At 29.4% G+C, this 9,488-nt stretch overlaps 3 protein-coding genes across 3 annotated transcripts; 2 read left to right on the top strand and 1 right to left on the bottom strand.

The window, feature by feature from the left end:
* The first annotated feature begins 644 nt into the window (after window positions 1-644).
* LOC132907197 (UDP-N-acetylhexosamine pyrophosphorylase) lies at window positions 645-3,445 on the top strand. The gene is made up of 3 exons (XM_060960051.1): window positions 645-1,841; window positions 1,931-2,327; window positions 2,401-3,445. Exons 1-3 carry the CDS (start codon window positions 1,366-1,368, stop codon window positions 2,935-2,937), a joined length of 1,410 nt encoding a protein of 469 aa, XP_060816034.1. The 5' UTR covers window positions 645-1,365; the 3' UTR covers window positions 2,938-3,445.
* A 190-nt stretch (window positions 3,446-3,635) lies between these two features.
* LOC132907190 (separin) lies at window positions 3,636-6,441 on the top strand. The gene is made up of 9 exons (XM_060960037.1): window positions 3,636-4,035; window positions 4,190-4,406; window positions 4,477-4,769; window positions 4,854-4,990; window positions 5,063-5,279; window positions 5,356-5,666; window positions 5,729-5,896; window positions 5,965-6,110; window positions 6,206-6,441. The coding sequence occupies exons 1-9, from the start codon at window positions 3,826-3,828 to the stop codon at window positions 6,349-6,351; spliced, it is 1,845 nt and encodes a 614-aa protein (XP_060816020.1). The 5' UTR covers window positions 3,636-3,825; the 3' UTR covers window positions 6,352-6,441.
* Window positions 6,133-8,952, bottom strand: LOC132907202 (mannose-1-phosphate guanyltransferase beta). Its single transcript, XM_060960058.1, has 5 exons — window positions 8,184-8,952; window positions 7,676-7,892; window positions 7,219-7,612; window positions 6,748-7,141; window positions 6,133-6,669 (listed from the first exon to the last, which is right to left on the bottom strand). Exons 2-5 carry the CDS (start codon window positions 7,826-7,828, stop codon window positions 6,501-6,503), a joined length of 1,110 nt encoding a protein of 369 aa, XP_060816041.1. The 5' UTR covers window positions 7,829-7,892; window positions 8,184-8,952; the 3' UTR covers window positions 6,133-6,500.
* Window positions 8,953-9,488: the final 536 nt, after the last annotated feature.

Below are 9,488 nucleotides of genomic sequence, written 5' to 3' on the forward strand. Positions count from 1 at the left end.
ATATACATATCTTTTAATAAGCAAAAAAATTTCAGGATCGAATATCATTCAATAATTCAATATAATCACTAATCGACAACGGATATTTATGCAAACTTGAATTTTTATGAACATAACTAGAGATTTATTTCATTTTCTAAATATCATAATAAACATGTTGCTTTGGATATTTTACACATTTTTATAGATTGTATACATTCCACAATATACTTTTGCGTATAATGTAATTATATTAATTAAAATTTTCCATAAACTCTAATCATCAGAAGTGATTATAATCCTTCCTTATCTTTCCTTCATATTTTTCTTTCATTTCCATTTTGTATTCATGAATTCCAATCAAAAATTTTTTTTCATAGATCTACGAATTTTCAGTTCTTTTAATACTTTCACTGCTCAGTGAGAATTATTTTGCAATATAAGAACATACTCCTATTTTTGTTCTCCATTATCTGCATATATGTACATACGTAGGCAAATATAGAAAATAGAAAATTAACTTTAATCAAATATTAATTTAATACTAGAGTGACTAAAGTATAAAAATTGAGTTAAATATATTACAAATTACGAATTAAATAGTCATTTATTCAGTATATATACATATAGATATAGTTATGGGTATATGTATAATAGTAAGTATGGTAGTAATAAAACATACTTAATATGGACAGTAGGAAAGAACTATAATATCCACTATCTCTATTTGGAAAGAATGGTACAGAAATAATAAATTAATTTTACTAAAATAAACGTTTGTTTTATTAACATACTTCGTATCAAGATTCTTTAAAGAACTTTCAGTTGTATTCACGTAAATCACGTTAATCACGTGTGTTCTACAACACGTTAGTTAACATAAGACTCGGTAGTCGGTACTCGGTACCAGTGTACCAGCGTGCCATACGAAAAGGTTACGGTCTCCGAGCGTTCGGTCGATTCTTGACCGGTTAAAAAAATATAAAAAAAAAGAGTATGATCTTTCACGGTCGGCATTCGTCCGTGGAAACAAAATATGCTGGAAAAGGAAAGGGGAATAGTTGGAGAAGCTGGAAGGGCGAGAGGGGCCGATAAGAGAAATCGAGCTGAACGTGCTACGTGGAATCGTGAAAGTAAAGGCGTATCCCGCTTTACCTATGAGTTGGGATAGGTTACAGGTCGCGGTCAAATACCTGTTGCTCGACTCGTTGTCCATTTATTTTCATCTATTTACTTAAGGTCAGGTTCGGACAGAGAGATACAGTGCAAACAGCTATCTTTCAATTTATCTACTGTTATTGATAAGAGTATTTCAAATAACGCGATTGATATCAGCTGCTCTTAGTGCATACGCGGCTGTCAAACGAAGAAGTGAACCTCGTGAACATGGAGTCTCTTAAGAAAAAGCTGATAGAATGCAATCAGGAACATCTGTTAAAATTTTGGGACCAATTGTCAGATAAAGAGAGAGAGAATCTTTATCAAGATATATCTGAATTAGACCTGGCAGATGTAACATCATACTTTGTCAATGCAGTACATGCATCGAGTAGTATGCAAAATATGTTGGATGACAAAGTGACTCCGATTCCTAAAGAAAATATTGCGTCATTGAAAATCACAGATAAAGAGCAATTAAGAGTATATGAAAAATTAGGACTGCAAGAGATAGCAGATGGAAAAGTAGCTGTATTGTTAATGGCTGGTGGCCAGGGCACTAGGCTAGGTGTATCTTATCCTAAGGGTATGTACAATGTGGGTCTACCTTCTGGAAAATCTCTCTTCCAACTGCAGGCAGAAAAAATACTTCGTTTACAAAATATGGCAAAAAAAGAATGTGGGAAAGATGGAGAAATTAAATGGTACATATGTTTGTTTCATATGAATCAAATAATTTATAATATGTGAAAGTTTGTACTTTAAATAAACTAATAGTTGCCTTTATTTCTAGGTACATATTAACTAGTGAAGCTACTCATGAAACAACTGTATCTTTTCTACAAAAACATAACTATTTTGATCTGAAAGAAAAGAATGTTAAAGCCTTTAAACAAGGTATGCTTCCATGTTTTACACTGGATGGAAAAATCATTTTGGATAAAAAATATAAAATTTCGAAGGCACCAGATGGAAATGGAGGATTGTATCGAGCTCTAAAAGTGCAAGGAATATTAGAAGATATGAAACAGCATGGAATTCACAGTGTTCATGTTCATTCAGTTGATAATATCTTGATAAAAGTGGCAGATCCCATTTTTATAGGATACTGCTTATCTTCATACACTGATTGTGGAGTTAAAGTTATAGAAAAATCTTCTCCGAATGAGTCAGTAGGAGTTGTGTGTAAAGTACGTTTATAAGATATTTCAATCATTTATGACATCAATTTTATTTAATTACTTTTTATCATCTTTATTGTAGGTCGATGGTATCTACAAAGTTGTAGAGTATAGTGAAATTTCAAAAGAGACTGCTGAATTGCGTTCGGATGACGGACAATTAATATATAATGCAGCAAATATATGTAATCACTATTTCACCGTAGATTTTCTATATGATGTTGCTATAAATCACGAAAAGGAAATGGAACTTCATGCTGCTAAAAAAAAAATTCCGTATATCGACGAAAATGGAAATCGAATTGAACCCAAATCTCCGAACGGCTTTAAAATCGAGAAATTCGTATTTGATGTGTTCGAATTCGCGAAACAATTATCAGTTTGGGAGGGAATTCGTGAAGAAGATTTTAGTCCTCTAAAAAATGCGGATTCCGTTGGCCAAGATTGTCCAAGTACCGCGCGAAATGATGTACTTAAAATACATAAAAAGTGGCTGATAAATGCTGGAGCTACATCTGTAGCAAATGATGTAGAAATATCTCCTCTATTATCTTATGCGGGAGAAAATTTAAATCACGTAATGGGGCTGTCATTAGAAGGACCGTGTGTATTGGAATAACAAAATGCAATATGTACTGCTTTTGTACCTTTTTACAATACTGTTCTTGTTAAGAGTCTTTAAACTATCATGAGAATGTATTCTGTGATTTAATGATAAAATTTAGCTATAAAAATTATCGACATTCTTATATAAATTTTATAACAGTAAAATACGAAAGTATTACGTACACATGCATAAGCTTCTATAATAAGAAGAAAACGAAATATATCTTGCGTGCGAGTATGTTCACATATGTAGATATTAAAAAAATCTACAGACTTAATTATTATATTAATTTATCTGAATCATGTAATTATAAAATATGTATCATAAAATTATAAAAATTAATATAATGTGATGAAAGTGTAACAAAATTCATGTATTTTGGCATTATGCATTTACATCAATTTTGTACGATTGGTACAAATATAATAAAAGAATAGGAGCATAATAGTAATATAAGTTTTATATATTTATATATAATTTATGTAAAAATATAATTTATAAATAAAATTTATATATATTACACGAATTATGGCTTTTCAAATGCCATATAATATCTGAATCTTGCTGATATGTCTTGCTTATGTATATTCATGTTTATTTCGGATCCTTTGGAACATGAAATATTTTATTTAAACATATATTTTCTTAAATATACAGGATGGGAATCCAAAATGTAAAATTATTCTGAAAAAGAGTACATAAAAATTATAAATAATTGATAAAAGGATATTATTCTTCCCTAACCTAATATGTATACGTATATATATATACATACACATAAGTTAGTATTCTCGTCGTTAGTCATATTTGAATTCGAATCGTTTGAAATAACAGTTAAAACTTACAACTAATGCCATAAAGCGCTAAAAGGTAAAGAAGTTATTATGTTTAAAGTGATTTATGTGTATTAACATGGACGAAATTTTTCAAATTTTACATGAATGTCATTTAAATGATGACAAGTGTGAAACAACATCGGATATTAAAGAAACTAATTTCATAGAAGATGTGAAAAGGAATATCGAAAAATTATTCACAGAGGTACAATGTAACATAGGAAGTGTCGAATATGCAAATCTCAACAAAATGTTGGCACTTTGTTATTTAAAGGTATTATATTGATTTTATATATAATTATGAATAGAATGAATATAATTATTTAATAATATAAAGATTAAGTAATTATTGATTAACAATTTAACAAAGTCACCTAAACAATATAGAACTAAGTATTCCTTGATAAAGTTATAAATACTGTTTGTAGATTGGTAATGAGTTTGAAGCTATATTTCATTTAATTGAGTCACATGCAGTGATACTTCGTCAACAAATATTGCATAGAAGTGTGAAGACAGAAATGCGTGAATCGATTTTAAATACACAACAATCTTCTGGACTTAAAGCTTCTTATGTTGGATTTAATATAAATGACACGAATAGAGTTGATAATTTGAAGGCAAAACTTTTTGATCTGCCCAAAGGTAAGAAAATAAAATATTTAAATATTATTGAACGTATTAAAGCTGCTATAAATCTTTCTTTTTTATATAGAATGGTATATGATTCAAATCACTGGACAGTATAGGTCTCCAGGAGATATATTTAAACATAATGGAATTAAACCACATGCAATGCATGAAATGCATATTACCATATTGCCAACAGGGACCAAAGAAACAGAACCCTTCTGTATAACATTACCAAAACCAAAGTTAGATTCTTCGTACGATATCTGTTATGAAATTCAGAAATTACTTTCTAATAATAGGTCAGAATTAGAAGCTACTTATGCGAATAATGAATTATATTGGAAAATGAGAGAAAGGCAAAATATTAGTATGAAGGTATTTATATAATAAACATAATTTTGGTAAATTTAATAACTTTTATCTATATATATGTATATATCTGTGCCTACATATATGTAGACTGCTATCCAAGCATTAGAGTATACATGGTTACGAGAGTGGAGAATCTTATTTATAGCAGATCCAATAAACAAACATGACATAGTAGCAGCTACTGTACAAATGATTGACAAACTAATATCTGATAACAAAAATTCGTAAGTAAAGAATAAATTAATAATTAAACAATTTTTTGAAATACATGTATTTAATTGTATTATGCATTATAGAAAAAAGATAACAAAAAGATCTAAGTGGTTGTTAAGAAAAGTAGCATTATCAGCATGCTTTCTCACAAGAGAAGAAATAGCACGTGCGGTAAAATATATACTTCCTGATTATAATAAGCTGGCAGATAACATAATACTGTCCATATTTGGGAAACTACCTTGTATAGAAGAATTAAAAAATGCCATTAGGAAAACATTAATTTTAGTCATTGATGAAGTAAGTTTGGAGCATGCCCATTGTAAAATGTACAACAAAGTTTGTGATTTGGCATATGTTATATAACATTTTACAGCATATGGATTATATACCTTTTGAATCTATGGAAATTTTAAAATGTCATCCTGTTACTCGTTTTCCATCACTGCACATTGCATATGCTTTATTTAAAGAACATGAAAGTACAATGGAGAATGGCTGTAAAATAATTTATGCAAAAAATGATATGGGTACATGTATAGTCAATCCTTCTGGTAACTTAGCTAAAATGGAAAAACGTATGAAGTTGTTCATTGAATATTGGTTACCAGATTGGAAAAGTTGGTATAATGTTGAACCACAAGAAGGAATTTTTGAAGATGCACTTGTTAACCGTGATATATTAATGTAATGTTTATTTTAAATATTATCTTATCTCTTTAACTTTCATAATTTATTATTTTTCATAGGTATAATGGTCATGGCAATGGAATACAATACTTGCCAGGAGAACGCATAGAAAGACTCAGAGTAAGATCAATTGTTTTATTATTTGGTTGTAGTAGTGTAAAATTACTTACAGTAGGAGGACGTTACCCACCATATGGAGTCCCAAATCAGTATTTAATAGCTAGCAGGTAAAAATAAATTTTTTTATAATTTTAGTTATTTATGTATTACTTGGTATTTTATATTATATTCTTAGCCCTTGTGTGCTCGGTATGTTGTGGGAAGTTACGGATGCTGATACTGATAAAATGACAACGAATTTCATTAGTAATTGGATTCCATCTCCATTAAATAGACCATGGACTGATGTTGATATTAATATGTGGTGTGCGGGTACATTAAGTTAGTATAAAAAATTATAAAGTATCTTTTTAATTTTTTTATTTTTTAAGTTTATGATTTTATAATTTATTTTTTTCTTAATTTTTGATAATTAGAATTTCTAAAAAATTGTAAAAGCTCCCAAAATGTGTCTACAGAATCTGAAATGTTAAGAGCAATAGCAAAATCTAAAGACATCTGTTCTCAATATATGACCGCGGCTGCAATAGTAGTACGAGGACTACCGGTAAAGCTCATTTAAATTGTAAATATAAAAACGATACAAACAAATATATACTAAACATCAATTTATATGTAATTAAAAAAGCTAGTAAAAATTTTATTTATAAAATGTTTCGTAGTTTGGTCGTTCATTATACTCAATGTGTATTTTTAAAGTACTGTTCTTGGTCACATGATTACTTGCGGTTCCGGTACAGAACTGGAAATGTTCTTGTGAGGTAAAACTTGACCCCCATTGATATATAATTCATCCTTAACAATTACATCTTCACCAAGTACTGTATTACCTTCCATTCGCACCCAACGTCCGACAACGCTTCTCCAGCCAACAATGCACCTATAATGACATCACTTTGCATTATAAGCACACACAAATACACTATCTATATACATTATAAATTGCTTTAACATTTACCCATCCAACCATGTGTGCTCTTTTATTACAGCTGCTTTAAGAATAGTGCTTCTTTTAATGCAACAGCCATCAGATAAAATAACACCAGGGCCAATTGTAACATTTGGTCCTATCCTACAATCTTTCCCAATCTTTGCTGTTTCATCTATTAACACATTTCCTACTACTCCTGGACCAGAATATAATTTTTCTGGAGATTTTTGTCTTAGAGACGTCAGGTACATGCTCATACCTTTGAGAAAATCTTTTGGTTGTCCAACATCCATCCAAAATCCTGTTAGTTCCATTGCATATAATTCTCCATCCCGAGCCATATGCGGGAAAATTTCTTTTTCTATACTTGTAGGTTTCAATTCTATTCTTTTTAAGACACTTGGATTAAAAATGTACATGCCTATAAGATTACAGTAATTAATACTACCAAACATTAAGTAACTAATATATCTGAATTCAGTGTTAAAAATATAATACCTGCATTAATTTTATTGGAAATAAATTCCTGTGGCTTTTCTACAAAGCTTTTTATTTTTCCATCATCTTCATAGACTACTACACCATATTTTGATGGTTCTTCTACTTTAGTTACGATTATGGTACCCTCTCTACCATGATTTTTATGAAACTCCAAAAGTTGCATAAATGGAAAATCACAAATGATATCAGAATTTAAAACAAAGAATGGCTCATCTCCTGCACACAACAGATCATGTACCAGCGCGAGAGGGCCTGCAGTGCCAAGTGGTTCTGGTTCATGTGAAAAGATCAAATGTACTCCTAACTTTTTAACTTCTTCGCTCAAATCTCTTTCCATCTCTTCTGCACGATAAGAGACTGCTAGTATTACCTCTGTCACATTTGTCGCTACCTAAATGTAATTTTGCAATCAATTTATAAAAAGTTAAAATATCACAGAAATATTGCAACATACCAGAGCTTCTATTTGATGTAAAAGCATTGGTTTATTAGCAAATTCAACCAATGGTTTTGGCCGACTTAATGTAAGGGGTCTCAATCTGGTTCCATAGCCACCAACAAGTATTACAGCTCTCATTGTTCCTAGCTTCTTTCTTTTATGTTGCATCACTCATTAATAATCCTAATTAAAATGTGTTCATAGTAAAACACATTTGGAAGCAGATTTTATTCTGAAAAGATTAAAACTGAAGATTAAAAATGTATATATTCTTTAATTGTATACAGATTCAGAATTATATATGAAGATAAATATTTAAATGAAACATATCCAGTTTGATTAAAAAAAACTGTATTTGTAATATATCTTTATTCACTAATTGACTAATAATATAATAAAATGTATAAAAGTGTAATTGAAAACAAAATGTACTAAAAATTTAATTATGCCTTTGCAAAGTATTTGTTATACACAAATACATTTTTTTTCGCAGAAATGAAAAGAATATTAATGAAAGATATACCTCATGCCTATATATCGATACGAGCAAAGGTAGAAAACAATCATTACTGATGAATATTGCCACGTAGGATTGAAATACCACGTAGTCATATGTACATAGCGACACACGTATGCGATAAGAATACACACATAATTTTTAATACTAATATAATCAAATACCATTAGTCGATTTATATTTTACATTTACAATATTACTCTTATCGGAATTTCTATCATTCATATTGGCTTAACTTATTTTTTAATTAACATTACACTACGTAATGCTTATCATCCGCAATAAACTACAATAGCGCCATTACTATCATTTATTTGTCACTTATACACGTAATATTTGTACAAATACACTTTACTTGTCGAGTTCATTTTTTGAATATTTTTTATTGAATCTGTTTCACATAAACTTTTTTAAGAATTTTTACAATCTTCATTTTTTTTAAAGTACGGAAGAGTTAAAATCGTTATAATCGTTGTAAAAGTGAAGAACATTTAATTACTTTTAATTTGTGGAAATATAATTAAATAATTTTAATTGATATTTTTATCCTTGAAATCAATTTTTAATACAGATTAGTAACAAAAAGTAATATCGTATTAAATACGTTTCTTATCGCGGATAATTATTGTTGAATTATTTGAGTGTTAAAACTTGAACGAATTACATTTAAAGAAGACCAAAATCGACGTGAATTAAACAAATTTTTCATTTTATTTGGTTTTTAATACACAAAATTAAGAATGAATATACCAACGAAAGACAACCGCATCTAAATCTCTTACGTATAGTACATTATTCTATGCGCTTGCGCCAAAGTAAATATCTTTTATATAGAAACAGAATAAAAACAGGTAATTGTATTATGACTATTTATGACTGATTTTTATCTTTCTTGTTAGAAATTTCAGCAAGAGGATTGATAAAAAAATAAGTGTGCAATATTATGCAAAGACATTACTCGTCTATTCTCTGTTTACTACATCCTAATATTTTTTGCTATTGCGACTTTTTTTTAAATGTAGGTATAAGCACGCAGTAAGATAGTAATCTTATTTAGCAATTTGAACAATTAATATCTGTTGAAATATTTGTATATGAATAGAAATTATTTATTAGATATAAATGAACATAAGTATAAGAATTAAATACGAGCGCAATTTCATTCGATATTTTGGTGTATATAAGTGGGGGTGAATTTTCAATAGAAGTATAGAGGCGTAAATTGGTTAGAAAGAAATCGTCGAACGGAGCGACCACCAGGTTTCGAGAAGAGTCGCCGATTGTAAATGAGAGTTGAAACGGGCACGAATG

Source organism: Bombus pascuorum, chromosome 5 (genome assembly GCF_905332965.1).
Source record: "Bombus pascuorum chromosome 5, iyBomPasc1.1, whole genome shotgun sequence".
Lineage (NCBI taxonomy): Eukaryota > Metazoa > Arthropoda > Insecta > Hymenoptera > Apidae > Bombus > Bombus pascuorum.

What these genes read in the sequence shown, in the direction of transcription:
- LOC132907197 (XM_060960051.1), top strand. Translation starts at nt 1,366, where the DNA reads ATGGAGTCTCTTAAGAAAAAGCTGATAGAATGCAATCAGGAACATCTG. An exon ending in AAAGATGGAGAAATTAAATG is followed by an intron (nt 1,842 to 1,930) that starts GTACATATGTTT and finishes CTTTATTTCTAG; the next exon opens with GTACATATTAACTAGTGAAG. An exon ending in CAGTAGGAGTTGTGTGTAAA is followed by an intron (nt 2,328 to 2,400) that starts GTACGTTTATAA and finishes TCTTTATTGTAG; the next exon opens with GTCGATGGTATCTACAAAGT.
- LOC132907190 (XM_060960037.1), top strand. Translation starts at nt 3,826, where the DNA reads ATGTGTATTAACATGGACGAAATTTTTCAAATTTTACATGAATGTCAT. An exon ending in TAATTTTAGTCATTGATGAA is followed by an intron (nt 5,280 to 5,355) that starts GTAAGTTTGGAG and finishes AACATTTTACAG; the next exon opens with CATATGGATTATATACCTTT. An exon ending in GTTAACCGTGATATATTAAT is followed by an intron (nt 5,667 to 5,728) that starts GTAATGTTTATT and finishes TATTTTTCATAG; the next exon opens with GTATAATGGTCATGGCAATG.
- LOC132907202 (XM_060960058.1), bottom strand. Translation starts at nt 7,828, where the DNA reads ATGCAACATAAAAGAAAGAAGCTAGGAACAATGAGAGCTGTAATACTT. An exon ending in TACATCAAATAGAAGCTCTG is followed by an intron (nt 7,613 to 7,675) that starts GTATGTTGCAAT and finishes AATTACATTTAG; the next exon opens with GTAGCGACAAATGTGACAGA. An exon ending in GAGCACACATGGTTGGATGG is followed by an intron (nt 6,670 to 6,747) that starts GTAAATGTTAAA and finishes ATGTCATTATAG; the next exon opens with GTGCATTGTTGGCTGGAGAA.